Below are 18,252 nucleotides of genomic sequence, written 5' to 3' on the forward strand. Positions count from 1 at the left end.
CCCACACATCCCAGCTCTGTGATGGCCCTGGGCCACAGCAGCTCCCACCAAGCAGGAGGCAAATGCTTATTGCCAGGAGTTGAAACACAGCAGACAGGAAAGATGTGAAAGGTGTGTGTGTAAAGGCCTTTTAATTCACAGCTCTCACAGAGAGCTTTGGGGCTCATGGATGGACAGAGATGCTCCTGCTCACACCTCTGTCCAAAGAGGGTAACACTACCTGCTGCAGGTGCTTGGGTTGATTTCCACAGGTCCAGGCAGATGCCAAACCTGCTCTTCATTGCCTTCTCCCTGCCCCTCTGCCAAGTGCAATGGGCCTCAAGGACTGAAAGGAGCACAGAGAGCCAAAGGGGGACACTTGCACCTGCCTCACTGGGAGCTCCGTGGGAAGCACTTTCCTTGAGAAGCAAGCCCCTTTCCTCCAAAGTTGTTTCCCCAAATGCGCAGCTTTCCTGGGGAACACCAACACACCCTTAAGAAACGCTGGCAAGGCTGAATGACTTCAGGTCCTTTCAGGACAGGCACTCCAGCTCTAGCTCCTATTCCCTCAAGTGAGTTTCCAGGGGCAGGTTCAGACGTGCAGCCCCAGGCCCTCTACAAACACAAGCTGCCCGCTGCCTCTTCACCTGCCTCAGCTCCTGCCTGTGCTCACAGCACCAAAACCAGGCTTTTCCTGGCGAGGGACCAGAGCCCTGTTCCTGCAGGACGCTCTTGCCAGCACCTTCCAGGACTCTGTGCTGTGCACACAGTGCTTTTCATGCCCGCTCCCAACAGGCTTTGGAACACAGAGCACAACTTGGCTGGCTCTGCCACCAGCACAGCCCAAACCCAGGTGGAGGAAGAAGCAGCAGGGGCTGTTTTGCGGCCATGCCCCAGAGAGACTGGAAGGGTGCCCTCCCTCTGCTCTCCCTTGGTTGGCTTTCTGCCTGGGTCTGAGCCTGGGGCTGCCACTCCTGACTTGTGGGGAGCAGAAGCACAGCCGGGATCCCGGCACTGCCTGCCAGCGCTCTGGGCACTGGCTGTCGCAGTGAGGGTGGCTGTGACAAACCTTTGGGTCCCCTGACTTCAGGGTGAACGTGGTGCGAAATAGGAGAGAAGGAGGGGGAGCCATGGAGTGTCCAACAAGGAAACGACTTTTAATGGGAAATAAAAATGGGAACTATGCTCAGGAACAGAACACAACATAGGGAGAAGCTCCAAGGGCCAGAAACAAGGAAGACATAACAGTATATAGTCTTGGAGATGAACATTCTAGAAACCATACTATATATGGAATACATGTAACCAGTAGGGGAATGGAACTTGGGCTAATTAACATAACTACTCCAAAGGCTCTTAGGAGGCGATCTGAGGCTTGCCCTGATTTAGATGAATGGTTCCCAGACCTTGAAGATCAGGCTTGGTTTGTTTGGTGTGAAGTCAGCTGACCCTATGTCTTAGTTGGGTTGACTCCCACATCTAGCTCTTGTAAAGCTAGAAATAAAAGTGAAGGAATCTTGTAGAAGAGACTCTGCATTTCTTGCAGTTAGGAGAAATAATGCAACTTTATAGTCTCATTTTTAAATAGGACACTTCTGAAAAAGATCCTTTGTTAATCACACAGTGGGTTTTTCTTCCTTATAGATCTCCAAAAATCAATTTTTACAACCATGGAGATGACAGCTGAAATCATAGAGCCAGAATGAGATTGCTAACTATGTCAGGCCAAGATTTTGTAATTATTTATTTACCTGTGAAAAGGGTTGATTTGGCTTTGCAAAATTTAGACTTGCAAATTGCATTGCTAAATTATTCAGGTGTTTGTTCTATTCATTACCCAGGCCACAAATTGTTACAAGCTAAATTAAGTTTTAGAGAAAAACCCATGCTTAGTGAAGAGCCTTTAAGTGTTATAACTCTCCTCACTGATGGAGCAGGGAAAACACAGAAATCAGTAATAATATGGCAAAATCAAACAACCAAAACATGGGAGTCAGATGTTCCAACAATAGAGGGCTCTCCTCAGATTGTTGAACTGGCTGCAGTAGTTTAGAGCATTTCAGCTCTTTTCAGAACTTCTGAATTTAATTACAGATTTATCTTGTGTTGCTAGTATTGTTAAAAGAATAGAAGGATCAGTTTTAAAGGATGTTACAAATGATATTGTTGGCTTTCATGTCTTTCTACAATTTTGACACTCAGAACTAGCCAATATTTTGTCTCTCATATCAGGGCTCATTCCTCGCTAACAGGATTCATGGCAGAAGGAAATGTGAGAGCCGACAAACTGACAGTGGTTTTTTCAAACACTTTGCCAAACATTTTGAACAAGCAAAACTGAGTCATGCTTTTTTCCATCAAAATGCACAAGCACTGGTGCCCATATTTGGCATAAGCATGATCAGCACAGATCAAAACTGCACCTTCTGGCAGCTGCAAAGGCACATGAGAGGCACAGACGTCAGGAATTTTCAATCTTGCCATTTACCTTCCAAATTCTCATGGAATAACGGCATTCCAGGCATTGGGAATTTTGAATGCTCCAGCTGCTCTCCCCAATTCCCATGGAATAATGGCTTTCCCGGCATCAAACCCTGCAGTTCTCCTCAAAAATTCCCCCCAAAACTATGGAACAATGGCATTCCAGGCATTGGAATTTTTGAATGCTCCAGCTCCCCTCCGAAATACCCACGGAATAATGGCATTCAAACTGTTGGGAATTTCAAATCCTCCAACTCCTCTCCCAAATTCCCACCAAATTCCCATGGAATAACAGCATTCTGGGTGTCAGGAATTTCAACTCCTCCCATTCCCCTCCCAAATTCCCATGGATTAACAGTATTCTGGACGTCAGGAAGTTTGAATCCTCCAGCTCCAATGTCATATTCCTACCAAAACTGGAGAATGGAATGACTGCATTCTGGGCACCAGGAATTCCAAATCCTCCAGCTCCCCTCCCAAATTCACATGGAAAAATGGCATTCTGGGCATCAGGAAGTTTCAATCCTTCAGTTCCCTTCGCAAATTCCCATGAAATAATTGCATTCCAGGCATTGGAAATTTCAGATCCTCCAGTTCCCATCCAATATTCCCCCCAAACTATGGAATAATTGCCTTCTGGACATTGGGAATTTTGAATCCTGCAGGCCCCATCCAAAATTCCCATGAAATAATGGCATTTGGGGCATAGGGAATTTGGAATCCTTCAGTTCCCCTCCCAAATTCCCAACGAATAAGAGCATTCTGGGTGTTGGGAATTTAGAATGCTCCAGTTCTCCTCCCAGATTCCCACCAAAACTATGGAATAACTGCATTCTGGGCATCAGGAATTTCGAATGCTTCAGCTCCCTTCCCAAATTCCCCATGGAACTCCCATGGAATACTAGCATTCCGGATGTTGGGAATTTGGAATCCTGCAGTTCCCCTCCAATATTCCCAAGGAATGAAAGCATTCCAGGCATTTAGAATCTTTCAGTTCCCCTCCAAAATTCCCCTCAAATTCCCATGGATTTCTCACCCTAGTGTACTGTTGCTACTGTGAATCCAGAAAAGGTGTCAGGAGAAACATGGACATATTTAAAAGTCCCAAAGCTCGAAAAGTGTGTTACATCTGTTTGCCAGATGTCATTAGGTTTCAACCCTTGTGAGTTTGTACCTAACATTGGTGGCATAGAAAGAGTCTGCTGACACTGGGAGCAAGGATTCACTACATCCCGTGCCTGGGGCAAAGTCAGATGGAATTGTTTTCCCAGTGCTCAGGCATTTTGATGGTAGACATCATGAGAAAGTTTGGCCTGCCCTGACTTTAGTGGTATAGTGACTGTCATGGCGAGGGCATCTGCCTTCACATCACCTTCCAGTGCAGGTCCAGGCAGAGGGGTGTGTGATCTAAAGTGCAGAAGGTTGTATTGCTGAGACCTGTGAAGTGAAAAGCTGTACAGAGAGATTAATAACAGAAAAAGAACTTTGTTAGAGCCTTCCTTCAGGAATGAGTGCTGAATTCTCTCAATGATTCCTGTAACATAAGGAGAATCACAAACAATGTTAATACAGCCTGGGGACATTGAGGGACAGCCCAGGGCATTCCCAGCATCTTCCTGGGGGTCATTCCCAGGGATATCCTCGGGACAGCCCGCAGACATTTTGTACACATCCCTGGGACATCCCAAGGCATTCCCCGGGACATTCCCAGAGCCATTCCTGGTGACATTCCCAGGGACATCCTGGGGCATTCCCTGGATCAGTAAAATCAGGATCAGGAACAACAGGATCCAGAAAATCAGGATCAAGAAAAGTGGGATCGAGAAAATCAGGATTAGAAAAGTGGGATCAGGGAAAGTGGGGAAAGGGAATGCAGGGTCAGGAAAAGCAGGATTGGGAAAAGCGGGATCAGAAAATTTGGGATTGGGAAGATCAAGATTGGGAAATTTGGGATTGGGAAAATTGGGCTCAGGAAATTTGGGACCAGGAATAGCGGGATCGGGAAAATCAGGCTCAGGAAAAGTGGGATTGGGAAATTTGGGATCGGGAAATTTGGGATCAGGAAATTCGGGTTTGGGAAATTGGGGCTCAGGCAATCAGGAGATGCCCACAAAGCCACGTCCTGGTGAGATTTTAGGATCCGCAGCCGATCCGTGAGCTGCCGGGGAGGCTGAGACTCCTCCTGGATCCGCTGGAATTCCTCGGTGCCGATGATGAGCAAGGCTGGGGGTCAATCCTTGGGAATTCTTGGGCACACGGAACAGGATCAGCGGAAAAATATCCCAGATTTTGGAGGGAAAACCCAGCAGATTTTGAGCAAAAAAATCCTGTTTGTTTTTTTTTTTTTTTTTTTAAATCCTAAATTTTGGGGAAAAACCCCAGACTTTTTAATGAAAAAATCCTGAATTTTCGGGGGAAAAATCCTGAATTTTCAGTCAAAGAATCACGAATTTTGGGGCAAAATATCGTGGATTTTGGGGGGGGGGGGGTGGGGAATAGCAGATTTTGGGGGAGAAAATTGCAGATGTTGGGGGAAAAATGTTGGATTTTGGAAGCCTCACATGAGCTCCTGGGTCAGGTCCCTGATGATGACTTGGATGGTTTTGGGGTTTGTCCCGGAGCAAGGGCAGCGCTCCAGGGGTGACGGTGACATTGGTGACATCATCGAGCAGCACGATGGGGCTGGAGCAGCCCTTGGGCTGCAGGAAAGGATGGGGTGAGGCTCCCAAATCCCCCCCAAATTCTCCCAAAATCTCACGAAAAACTCCCATAAAAATGGCCCCCAAAATACCACAAAAATACCCAGAAAATCCACCAAAATCAACCCCAAATGTCCCCAAACTCCTCAAAATCCTTAAACCCAAATTGCCCCAAAATTCCCCCAAATCATCCCTAAAGCCTCCAAAATCTTTTAAATCACCCCAATATCCTCCAGATTCTGCACAAAATATCCAAACATCCTCTAAATCCCACAAATCACCCCAAACTCTCAAAAATCTGCGCAAAATCACCCCAAAGCTCACCAGACTTCTCTAAAATCACCTCTGAATCACCCTCAAAAGCCCTTAAAATGACCCCAAAACCCCTCCTAATTTCCCCACCCTCCAAAAATCTCCCAAATGGCCCCCAAAATAATCCCAAATCACCTCAAAATGCCCTCCAAATCCCCCAAATCACCCTAAAATCTCCCCAAATCCTCCCAAAATCCCTCCGGTGCCCAGATCCCCCCTCCCCAGCCCTGCCTGGTTCCCCTCCCGGTGCCCCCTCGGTGCCCGACCCCGCAGCCGGCGCTCCCCGGGCGGGCTCCGAGCCCCGGAGCTCCTGCGGAGCCTCCGCCGAGCCCGGGGGGACGGGAGGGACCAAGGGGGTCAGGGGGGACCGAGGTGTCCCCAGGAGCGTTTTGGGGGACACGGGACCCGCTGGGGTTGGGGACCCGAGACCCCGGAGTGCCCCCGGGATGGAGGGAGGCGAATCCCGAGCAGGGGCGGCTGTCGCGTGTCGCCATTGGCCGATATGGATGTCGCGATTGTCGCCAGACCCGACAGCAGCGGCTGTCGCGAGATGTCCCCAACGGCCCCCGGCGCGAGCGGCGCTGTTCCCAACGTCCCCAACAGCCCCGGAGCCGCGGGGGGATGGGGGATCGGGGGTTCCTGGAAAGGACGGGGTAAGACCCCAAAATCCCCCCTCGGGACACACCGACACCGTCGGTCCCCGCAGCCCGGGACAGGCTCGGCTCTCGCAGTACGATGGCAGCCGCGACCGGCGACAGTGACCCGAGGCCGGGACTCCGCTCCCGCAGCACCGGGGGCTCCTCCCCAGGGTCCCCGGTCGCCTCCGCCCTCCCGGTGCCCCCGGCCGGGGCTCCGCAGCATCTCCGCGGCTCAGACGCCGCTCGCGGAGCGCCTGGTGCGGGGTTTGGGCACCGAGCGGGGATGGGCTGAGCTGGGGTGGGCCCGAGGGGCTCGGCAGCTGCCGGATCGGTGCCCGAGGTAACGGGGCGGCACCGCCACAGGTGCCCGAGCCCTTGGCCGGTGTCACCGAGAGGGAACAAACAGGGAGCGGCAACTCCTTCCCCGTTAGGGGGCAGCTGAGAGGAAACCAGTTTGGAAATGCAGCAATTGATCATTTTGTTCCTGTCCCCAAGGGACTGAGGGAGCCCCAAAAATCCTGCAAATCCCACAAGGATCTGTTCAACAACCTGACCGGGAACCTCCTCAATCCCGAACTGGCCAGTCAGAGCTGAACAAACAAAATCCATTTCTCTCAGTTTAATCACAAAGGTGTATGTGGGGCTCAATAAGAGGGATGGGATGCTGTGCCCCCTGGAACAGGGGGAGGGAAGTGGGAGCCTCTGGGGGTACTGGGAGCACTGGGAGAACTGGGAGCAGAGGAACGGGGAGCTCTTGGCAGCCCCACATGGGACCACCGCACTCCCTGCCATCCCCCCGGGCACGGGAGCACAGGATCTGGGGGGGGACACAGGGAACACCTTCCCGTTCATTCCATCCCCTGAAATCCTCCTAGGACCCACCATTCCCCCATCCAATGAACTCAAATCCTTGGAGCCCACATTCCCCTAGGACTCCCATCCCTGAGTCCCACCAGCTATGGGGACGCCCATTCCCATGGCTCCCCCATCGCCGAAAATTCCCCTTCCTCAAGACCCCATTTCCCAGTGACCCCATTCCTGCCGCCCCAAAACCACTGAGCCCCCCAGTCCTGGGAACCCAAGGACCCATTTTGTCCCACCCACCTGTGTCCTCTGCCTGTGGCCACCCTGCCCCCACCAAGGGCCACCTACGCATGAGGTCAAGATGTGACCTCGCTTCCTTCCCCTTCATCCGAAGAGCCGCTAGCTGGGGGAGTAGTGGCCACAGCAGCGAGTGACAGCCAGTGCACATGGCTGGGGACACCGGGGTGGCCGGGAAGGTGGTGCTGCTCCTGTGGGGTGAGTGCCCCGGGCACGGGCCTGACACCCTGGGGATTGGGAGGGGAGGGGGCACAGTGGGGCTGTTGGGTCCCCTGAGGTCCCCAATGACAGCAGTGCCACTCCATGTTACCCACAGTGGACCTTGGTGGGACTGGAGATGTAGGGTGGCTTTGGGGACAGGAACAGGGGGCAGGTATTCGGGGATGGGGATGTGTGGACAGGAATGTGGGGACTGGAACCTTTGGGCTCGGGTAGCTCTGGGGATAGGGACAAGGAAACTGGGATGCAGGAACAAGAACGGTGAGGATGTGGCCATGGGGATGGGATCATGGGGATGGGATCATGAGCTGGTGGGGGTGACCTGGGCCAGCATGGGCTGTGTCTTTGGTGACCACTTGCCCAGATGTCCACAGTGTCCCCCTGTGCTGCCTCAGCCCAGGGTGGCCTCGGTTCCCAAGCTGTCTGTGCCACAAGCTGTGTGCAGTGAGTGCAGGGATGGGCACGGGGAGCCCCCACAGATGCCTCGGGTCCCCCACACTGCCTGGCATCCCCCAGACCTCCCTGACGCCTGCTCTGGGGTACCCAACTTTTTCCAGATTCCTTCCTGGCTCTCCCCATTTTTTCTCGGGTCTCTCCCCGGGACCCCCAGCCCCTACATGGGTACCCCCATCCTTCCCTGGTGCGTTTTCTGTGTCCTGCCATCGATGCCCCAGGTCGCTCCTAGAGGTCCCCCCATTCCTGGCTTGTGTTTCCCTCCATCCTTCGTCGTGTCCCCGTACCCCTCCCTGGGTTCCTTCACCCCTCTCTGAGGTCTCCACACATTCCCTAAGTCTCACCATCCCCTCCCATGGTCCCCGTACCCTTCCTGGTGTTTCCCACCTCCCTCTCCAGGTGTTCCCTCCCTGACCCCCTTATCATCTCTCGGGATTCCTTTCTAAGTCCCCCTCCCCCAATCTCTGCACCCCCTCTCCCTCACTGGAATTCCCCTGCCCCTCCTTGACATCCTCTTGGTCCCTCACTGTCCCCTGGTGTCTCCCTCTCCTGCAGGGGTCCCGCCCTCGGGGGTGTCTGTGTCAGCACAGCCCCCCGCAGGACAGGTGGCACTCGGGGACCGCCTAGTGCTGAGCTGTGCCGTGGCCATAGGAACAGGTCCCCTGTCCTTCTCCTGGCACCGGGAGGGCTCAGCGGCACTGCAGGGCAGCGGCCCCCACCTTGAGCTGCGCCACGTTGGGGACAATGACAGCGGCCAGTACCGGTGCCGGGTCAGCGACGGGGACAGCGTGGCCAAGAGTGACCCCTGAATGTCACCGTCCTGGGTGAGCGGGACCCTCGGGATGGGGGTGACCCCACCCACGGCACCCCCATCCCACCTCGCCAGTGCCAGCCTTGTCTGTGTCCCCATAGTGCCCATGGCCAATGCCACCATCACCCCCGGCCCCCTGTCACACCCGGTGCACACAGGTGATGCCGTGACACTGCGCTGCTCGGTGCAGGTGGGCTCAGCCCCTGTCACATTCACCTGGCTGCACAATGGGCAGGAAGTGGCCCGGGGTCCCGTCCTGGAGCTCAGGGACATCGATGTGCGACATTTGGGCACCTATCAGTGCTTGGCCACCAACCAGCTGGGACAGGACGGGCACCGCGTGTTCCGGGCACTCAGTCCTGAGCTGGCACTGGAGGTGACACCTGGCTCACCCTGGGTCACAGGTGGGTTCACACGGGGTCACCAGGGTGCTCAGTACCCCCAGGGTTCAGGGTAACCCCAGTGTGTCCCCTCTGTCCCCAGCAGTGGCTGTGAATGTCGGCAGGACCCTCCTGTTCCTGCTCCTGCTCCTGGCTGTCATCGGGGGCTGTCACTGGTGGCACTGCTGGGGTGGGTGACAATGGGGGGTGGGGGTCCTGGAGTGAGGGGAAGCCCCCAGAGTGGGGGCAGAGATCAGGAATCCGCTGGGAATCAGGGCTGCTGTGGGGATTTGGAGGTCCTATGGGTGGTTGGAGCTGCTGAGGTCCCAGGAAGGTTCAGGGGTCCCGGTGTCTCCACTGTCACCCCCTCTCCCTTCCCTTGCAGCCACCAGGAAGCCCCAGCACATGTGAGTGGGGGCCTCTGTCTGGGACTCTCCTTTCCCTCTTCCCAGAACCCAGCCAGATCCCCCTCCTTATCCCCCCAGGACCCCCCTGGCGGTGGGAGCTGTGCTGGACCCCCATATTGTGGGCACTGAGTGGGCAGAGGGTGAGTACAGGGGGGGACAGGGACACATCACCCATGGGTATCACTTCCACCCAGGGCCTCACAACTGGTGTCACTCTCACGGCCCCCACGGGTGTCCTTCGGTCCTGCCCCACCTCGGGATCCACAAGTGACCAACGCGGAGCTGTCAGGACCCGACAAGGGATATTGGGACCCCCGTGACTACGAGAGCGTGCTGTAACACTGGGGGCACTGGGGGTCCCTGCCCCAGGGCACTCCCCGTGTGCACCCCCATCCCACAGATCTTGTGTTCCTGTGACTGGGGTGGTGGCAATGAGTGGGAGGGTCGGATGTGGGGCTGCGCAGAGCTCCCCATTCCAGTGCTCCCAGTGCTCCCTGTACCCCCAGGGACTCCCCTTTACCCCCGCCTCCCACCAGTGCCAGGGGGCACAGGAGCCTTGTCCCTCTTATTGGACCCAAAACACAGCTTTTGATGAAACCGGGGGGTTTCTGTTTGTTCATCTCTGCTTAGTCAGCTTGGCAACGAACAAGGAGGGTCCCGCTCAGGTTTTTGAGCAGATCCTTGTGAGATTTGCACGATTTTTGGGGCTCCCTCAGTCCCTTGGGAGTCACCCCACAGCACCGCCGCAAACAGCGCCCCCTGCCGGTTTCCAGGGAAAGCACGCCCCCTGTTTTCATGGCAACGCACACCCCGTTCTCATAGCAACAGCATCCCATCTCCATGGCAACCGTCCCCCGTTCTCATGTCAGCAGCCCCCTTTCCCTACGCCCTAAGCCCCTCAATCCCATGGGAACAACACCCTTCTGTTCCCATGGCAACAGCCCTTTCCCAATTCCCACACCCACAGCCCCCTCATTACCATGGCAACAGCCCCCTCCCATTCCCATGCCTACACCCCCCATTCCCACGTAAACAGCCCTCCAGGCCAATGGCACCTGTAGCCCCCATTCCCATGCCCACCTCTCCCCGTCCCCATGGTAACAGTCTCTCGGTTTCCATGGCAACACCCCCTTCCCATGACAACAGCCCTGTTCCCATGGCAACCTCTTGTTCCTAAGCCCACAGCGCATGCGCCGCACTGTCCCCGCCTTTCTGTCTCTCTGACTACATTTTCCATCATCCTCTGCGGCCCGCGGCACGCTAACGGCGCTGGGCAGCTCCGCGGACTCCATTTCCCATCGTACTCTGCAGTGCAAGCGGGAGGGGTGGGTCCCTACGGCGGCCGTCGTGGGCGAAGTATCGTGACGCTTGCCGTGCGTGGACGCCAAGGTGGCGGACGAGGAGGGCTAAGCGTTGCCGGAGGCGCGGAACGGGGCTGGGGAGGGATCCCCGGGCGGGCCCCGCGTCGTCCGCATTGTCAAGTCCTAGTCAGGTTACGGCTTTAACGTTCGCGGGCAAGTGAGCGAAGGCGGGCAGCTGCTCAGCATCAACGGCGAGCTGTACGTGCCGCTGCAGCGCGTCAGCGCCGTGCTGGGCGGAGGAGCCGCCGACCGCGCCAGGGTGCGCAAGGGGGACCCGGCATCCTGGAGGTGTGAGTACGAGGGGGCCGCCCAGCCACAGGCCCCCGGCAGCCGGGCCCGGGAACGCGCCCCACACACAGGGGCAATCCCGGGGGAGCGGGAATGGGGGTCCTGAGGGGGCCATGAGGGGGCTCTGGGGGCCATGGGGGGGCTCTGGGGCCATGAGGGGGCTCTGGGGGCCATGAGGGGGCTCTGGGGGCCATGGGGGGGCTCTGGGGCCATGAGGGGGCTCTGGGGGTCCTGAGGGGGCTCTGAGGGGCCCGGGCTGAGGGGACACCGAGCCCTTGGTGCGGTGTTGGGGTGCTGAGGGGCTCTGCAGGGCCTTGGGTGAGAGGGTCATGAGGGGGATTGGGACCCCCGGCAATTGGGAGGTTTTGGGGGGTCGTGAGGGGGTTGAAGATCGTGTGATGAGGAGGGACTGGGACCCCAGCCCTTGCTGGGGGTTTGGGGGAATCCTGAGGGGGCTGAGCGCCCTTTGGTGAGGTTTGGGGGTGTTGGGAGCTCTGAGGGTCTCCTGGTGAGGGTGTGACTGGGGAGGAGGGGGAGCCCTCAACCCTTGGTAGGAATCTGGGAGGTCGTGAGGGGGCTGAGGGTTCCCTGGTGAGGATGTCATGAGAAGGGGTTGAGACCCCCGGCCCTTGAAGGAGATCTGGGAGTCCTGAGGAGGCACCAAGGGGGCAGAAGATCCCTTGGTGAGGTTTAGGGGGTCCAAAAGGGGGGTCTTGAGGGGGCTGAGGATGCCTTGCTGAGGGTGTCATGAACCCTCAGCCTTTGAGGGGAATTTGGGGTGTTCTTATGGGGGCGCTGAGCCCAGACTGAGCCCCACAACCCTCGCTGGGGGTTTTGGGTGGGGGTCTTACAGGAGAACCCTTGGATTTAATTGTGGGGACCCTCCTGAGGAGGTTGGGAGGGAATTTTTAGGGATAAACCCCTTGGATTTCAATGTAGAGACTCCTAGAAAGGGCAGAGGGCGTTTTTAGGGATAAATCCCTCAGATTTCAGTGTGAGGACCATCCTGGGGAGGGCAAAGGAGCATTTTTAGGGATAAACCCCTTGGATTCCAACCTGTAGATGCTTCCTTCCCATTCCTGGCTCTTGTGCTTTCCAGCTGCTGCTTTTTCACACCCAAAATTGTAACTTTGCCCCAGAAAACACCTTCCCATGGGAATATTCCTGCTGTGTGGAAACTCATCTTCCTTTCCTCCAAAAAAGTCCTTAAACTTTGTGGCTGAAATCCCTCAAACCCCAGCGTGGGGTTTGGTTTTTAGGGATCCCTCCAGATCCTCCCACTGTCACACTTCACTCCGCGTTGTTGATGTCCAATTACTGATTAATTCCAGGGATTTCTGAGCTGCAAGAATGTTTTGCTGCCAGCTCTGGAAGTCCAAGGGGTGTGAGGAGCTGTCAGGACCTGCCTGTGGCCGGGGGAATCCTGCAGATATCCCAGCTGGGATTTGGTTCTGTCCCAGCTGACCCAAATTCCCGATTCTTTGATTTTTCCGTTCAGGAGAAGTGCTGGGAGTGGGGAGAATTCTGGATGTACCTGGATGTGCCAATTGGGGGAGCAGCATTCCCAGGCTGAGGGGGGAGGGTTTTGTGGGCACTGGGATGAAATTTTCCCTCATTTTTGAGCGTTTTGGGGAACTTTTAAAAAGCTGAGTTTGGCATGAGAGACAGGTATGGAGCTCGGTGCTGGAATTTTGGGGTTCAGTGGGCGCTCCCAGGTGAGGACTGGGGGATGGTGTGTGAAATAATTAAGCCCTGGGGTTAATGATGGTTAATGAGGGTTTGCTTGTGGTCTCCCAATTCTGGTATCCCTATGGGAGGTGGAAGGATTGGGAATTTCCTCTTGGTTTATCCAATTATTTCCTGGGAGCAGTGGCTTTAATTTGTCCCTGTGTCCTGTAGGGCTGTCAGGTTGGCTCTTGCCCTATTCCAGTATTTATGTATCCCAATATTCAATATTCCAATATTTATGTATCCCAACATTTCAATACTCCAGTATTCCCGTATCCCAATATTTCCATAATCCAGTGTTCCTGCATTCCATTCAATTTCCCAACTACCCTGTTTTCCAATATTTCAATATTCCAGTATTCCAATTTTCCAATAGCCTTGCATCCCAGTATTTCAATATTCCTATATTTCAGTATTCCTGTGTACCAATAATTCAAGATTCCAATATTTCAATATTTCAGTATTCCTGTGTTCCAATATTTCAATATTCCAATATTTTAATATTCCTGTATTTCAGTTTTTTTAGCAATCCTGTGTTCCAATATTTCAATATTTCACTATTTCAATATTACAGTTTTTGATATTCCAATATTTCACTATTTCAATATCCCAGTATTCCAACACTGCTGTATTCCTATTTCCCTGTATTCCAATATACCAATATTCCTATAACTCAATGTCCCCATATTCCAATATCCCTATTTTTCAATATTCCAAGATCACCCACTTCCAATAGCCCAGCATTCCCATCTTTTTCTGCAGAAACCACCCCAAAATTCCTGAGTCCCATCCCTGTTCTGGCAGCATGAAAGTCCCCTCATTTTCCTCAGCTCTGTGAAAATCCCAACTCCTGGAATTCCTGGAGGAGGAAACAATAACCCAGGAGTCCCAAAATAGCTCTGATTTCCCTTCCTTTCACAGGAGCAGCAGGATTGGGGTGGGAAATCCACTCTCCCGGCCACCCCGGTTCCTCCAGAGGGAACTCCCCAAAATCCAGGCCCTGGAGCTCTGGGAGGAGCTGCCTGGATGGATTTGGGATGTTCAGGGTGTTGATTCCATGCAGGATTTCCTTCCCACCTTGTGGAATTCCTAGCAGACAGGCCCCAAGGAAGGGAATTTTTGGGGAGGAAGAGCCTGAGCAAGGAGGTTGTTCTGCTCCTGAGGGATTCCTTTTGGGATTTATGGGGGATATTTGGGATGTGGACACTCACCTGTGGCTCTGGCACTCCACAGCTCATCCCTATCCTGGAAAACCCTGGAGATCACCCATCCAAGTGTGTTTTCCACGAAAAGCCCACTCTTCCCCATCCTTATCCAACACCAACAGATGCTCCAGGTCCTTTTTCCATCCTTCCCTCCCACATCCAGCATCCAGCTCCTCTCTGTGCCTTCCCAGGCTCTGGAATGGTCTGGAATCTGCAGGGACAGACAATGGGAGCTAATTGAGCTCTTGAGTAATGCCCGGAATGTGGATCATCACCAATCCACCAGGAAGAGAAGCTCTGGAGCTGTTTGAGGAAGGACAGAATGGAGGAAAAAGGGATTTATCCTTAACACTGAGTGGGAAAATGGCCGGATTTAGGTGGGGTGGGCAGGGCTGGGGCATCCTGGATCCCACCAGACTCATTCCTGCTGCAGGGAAACCTCTGGAACAGGCGCAGCACTGGGAAGGTGTCAGGTTTTGAAGGAATAAACTCCAGAATCAGCGTCTTTCCAACATTCATGGGTGAGGCCAAAGGCTTTTCCCTCAGGAGGTTGGACTGTCCCTCTCTCCGTGGGCTCAATTTCCATTTTGTGGGATGGGAGAAGCCGGCTCTGCCTTGGGAAGGTCTGGAATGGTCTCTGCAGTGCAGTGGGAGCTGCTGGCTCGGCACATTGCCAGTGTTCTGCTCACCAAAGGCGCTGCTGGGAATTCACCCCAGGAACAGGCAGTGGGAATTTCCTTGTCCAGAAGCTCTGAGGAGTCTTTAACCTTAGAAAATTTAAGAAGTGAATTGGAAATGGAAGCTAAAATCCCTTTGATCACCAGCTGATTTCCCATTCTTATCTTTCCCCTTTTCCCTTTTTCCACCCCTTTTCCCCCTCTTTTCGCTCCCCTCTCCTTCCCTTCCCTCTGGAATTTCTCAGATCCTTCATGCACCCCATCTGTTCCCAGGGGTCTCCATTTCCAGGATGCTTCTTGCCCAGTTCCTCACAGTGAATTCCCCTGACAGACCCCAAGTCAGGGAATTTTCCCAAATCCTGGTGGAAAATTACTCAATCCCTGTCAGAACAGGAACCCCGGAATGTTTTTCGTGTCATGGGGCCCTTGCTTATCCATGTTGGCCTGATGGGAATTCTGCTTCATCCTCCCGCTTTGCCAGCAGCTCTGCTCTTCTCAATGGAAGATTGCCAGATTCCAGGATCTCCCAGCCTTTGCCAACAGCTCCATTTTTCCTAATAGAAGAATTTCAGATCCCGGCCCAGCTGGTGGATGAGATGTTTTCCACACTGCCTCCATTATATCCAGGGAATGTCACACTGGGCTGGGGAGTTTCTTCCCAGCTCCCTGGAAAAGGGGTGGGAGAGGAATTCCATGAGAAATCCAACCTCCAGCTTCCACCCATTGAATCCAAAGCTTTTCACACAGTAACCTTCCCATGGAATGAAGGAAAAAGAGGCTCTTCCATCCTGTAGTGGGAAATGCAACAACCTCCTTCTCCGGGTGAAACCCCTTCCACATTCCCAAAAAAAGGGATTTATCAGAGGGAGTTGCTCCTGGAATGCTGCTGGGAATGGCTCTCCTCAATTTCCCATCCAGCTCTAAAGCTGCCAGAATCAAAGCCAAGGGTTCAGGGGGGACCCTCAGGTGCTGGCTGCCACCTGGGGCTGGCCAGAGCAGGGCTGGGCAATGGCCATCCCTGTGCAGTGGAGCTGGGCCATGGCTGGGCCCCACCCTTGGATGGCCACCCCAACAACATCAGCCACTCCACAATACACATCACTGTCCCAACAACATCACAATATTTAATCAACAATATAATAATAATGTAATATCAATTCGTATAATATCCAGCGAAAGTCAACTTCCATTAACTTATTTCTCACCATAGATACCAGTGAAGAACTGTTATTCCTGTTCCCACATCTTTGCCTAAAAGCCCTGTAATTTCAAAGTTATTATAGTTCAGGGAGAAAGGGGTCGTATTTTCCATTGCAAGGGAGGTTCCCATCTTGTTCAGCTTCCTTGACACAGTTGAACAAAGAAACACCATTTCTGCCAGTTTAACCAAAGAGCTGCATTTTTGTCCCAGGAGCTGGGAACCAGGTCCTGTGCCCCCTTGGAACTGGGATGGGCACCAGTAAGCCACCTTAGTGGGTGCACTGGGAGGAGGATTGCAGGGCCACTAAGCACATGGGGGTTAAGAGGGACAAATCTGATTTTGATTTATATCACAACATATGCTACACATGAAGTGAAAAATGACTCTGTGGGTTGTCCATGTGCTTGGAGCCCTGTCCCTGGTGAGGCTTCACGCAACAGAGAATCAGGGGAGAGAAACCTCAGTGATCGGGCTGTAAGTGTGGGCTGGGAGAAGCAATGAGAGAAGTAAAGAATGATGCAAACAATTCCTATCTCATTTACTGCTCTTGTGTTGTTCACAAGTGGAATGCATTGTGGAAGATTGTTTACCTGAAGGGAATTGGTGATTGGATTTTTAAATGTTTAGTAAGGAATAAAAGGGACAATAAGCAGCATGCTGGGTGCTTGGCAACTGCCAGAGGCACATTGTTAACTACAACAATTCTTCTTACATACCTTTTCATTGTATTGGTGAAATACATACTCAGAAGGGTTATACATATTCAAACATTCTTTCCACTTCACATGTTCCAGAAATCCTTTTGCTTGGTTTGACCCTTGATCCATTTTCATAAAGTACACACCATACTGCAGATTAAATTTATATATTTTATTTCTTCACAAGGCTCCCCTGATTTATAGTTTGACAGTTCTTGATAGCTGAATGGTAAGTGATAAATTCCTCTTTGTAGTCTTTCTTTTGCTGTTTTTTCACTTGCTACTTTTCAATGTCTTCTTCTCATACAGATGAGAAACTCCACCAGTACATTAAATCAACATTAGCTATTTTACACAATCATCTGAGTTATTCTCGCCATTGTCACCTGCTTGCACAAATAAAGGCATTAGCTACATCTGCAACAGTTAATGTTGTAATACACAGCACATTGTCTCTACCTTGATACTTTGTCAGAGCCTAAACTATAATATATTTACCACACTAAAATACATATTCATAACAGCGATTAGGATAAAAAGGCTGAAAATTTGTAGTGTATCAAAAGCAGTTAAAAAGTGATTACAAACTGTATTGTATCAAAATAATTTGCAAAAAGCAATATATCAGTAAAAGGCAGTGACTACAAAGTTATTTATAACAGGAGGAGGGTGTATCGAAGAATTTATTTGACTTCTCCTTATCCTGCTCTGATTTTATCAGCAATAAATTCAATTCATATCTCTAATTCAGAGGTAGTTTTACCCGTGACAGGATTTGATGAGTGATCTCTCCTGGTCCTTGTCTCAACCCAGGAACCCTTTGCTCAATTTTCTCTCCCCATCCAGGTGTAGAGGGCAGAGAGAGAGCAGCTGTGGTGGGTGCGGGGCATCCAGCCACTGTCCATCCATGGCAAGGCAGGGAGGAGGAGGAGGGTCCAGGTCAGGTTGTTGAGCAGATTGTTGTGGGATTTGCAGTAGTTCTTAGGGCTCTCCCAGACCCTTGGGGACAGGGACAAAGTGATCACATGCTGGGCTCAGACACAGAGCACCTCGCAATCTGTCTGAGGTGACCTCCTGGCTGCTGGCACCTTGTGGGGGCGGTGCTGGGCCCTAGGTCACCCCAAAATCTGAGGCACCCAGGGAAGGAGCTGTGAACCACGGGCTCACCAAACCCTTGCCCATCCCTGGGACCTTCATTTCCCTGGAAATCAAATCGTGGGACCCCCGTTTCTTGCGTCCCTCCTCTCTGCCATCCCCATCCCAGTACTGACATTCCCCAGGATCTCCATATCCCAACACAACCTTCCCAAGGAACCCTCTCCCATTCATTCCATCTCCTGAAATCTCCCTTCCCCCAGGACCTTGATTCTCCCAGGGCCTCATTCCCACAGGAACCCCCATTCCCCCAGCATCCCCATCCTATAAGCACAAATTCCTGGAGCTCATGTTCCCCTGGAACCCCCATGCCTGAGTCCTCCCTGCCCTGGGCACCCCCATTCCCATAGACGCCATCCCTGGTGACTTCCCCATCCTCAGCATCCCCTTTCCCAGGGACCCCAATTCCCCTGGACACCCCTCTCTCTGTCCCCAAACACCCCTGAGCCCCCCAATCCT

The 18,252-nt window shown here is 53.0% G+C and overlaps 1 protein-coding gene across 1 annotated transcript in view; it reads left to right on the forward strand.

Moving 5' to 3' along the window:
- Positions 1 to 11,235, forward strand: part of LOC128948103 (low affinity immunoglobulin gamma Fc region receptor II-like) — a 60,044-nt gene extending 48,809 nt beyond the window's left edge. The window contains 9 exon segments of the mRNA XM_054292698.1: positions 8,438 to 8,680; positions 8,683 to 8,706; positions 8,795 to 9,097; positions 9,177 to 9,263; positions 9,459 to 9,477; positions 9,698 to 9,764; positions 10,097 to 10,126; positions 10,128 to 10,172; positions 10,969 to 11,235. Of these exon segments, the coding sequence (XP_054148673.1) occupies positions 8,438 to 8,680; positions 8,683 to 8,706; positions 8,795 to 9,097; positions 9,177 to 9,263; positions 9,459 to 9,477; positions 9,698 to 9,764; positions 10,097 to 10,126; positions 10,128 to 10,172; positions 10,969 to 11,235 (1,085 nt within the window).
- Positions 11,236 to 18,252: the final 7,017 nt, after the last annotated feature.

The sequence above is a fragment of the Melozone crissalis genome, unplaced genomic scaffold, assembly GCF_028551555.1.
Source record: "Melozone crissalis strain CALT ecotype California unplaced genomic scaffold, PUWL_Pcris_2 ptg000114l_1, whole genome shotgun sequence".
NCBI lineage: Eukaryota > Metazoa > Chordata > Aves > Passeriformes > Passerellidae > Melozone > Melozone crissalis.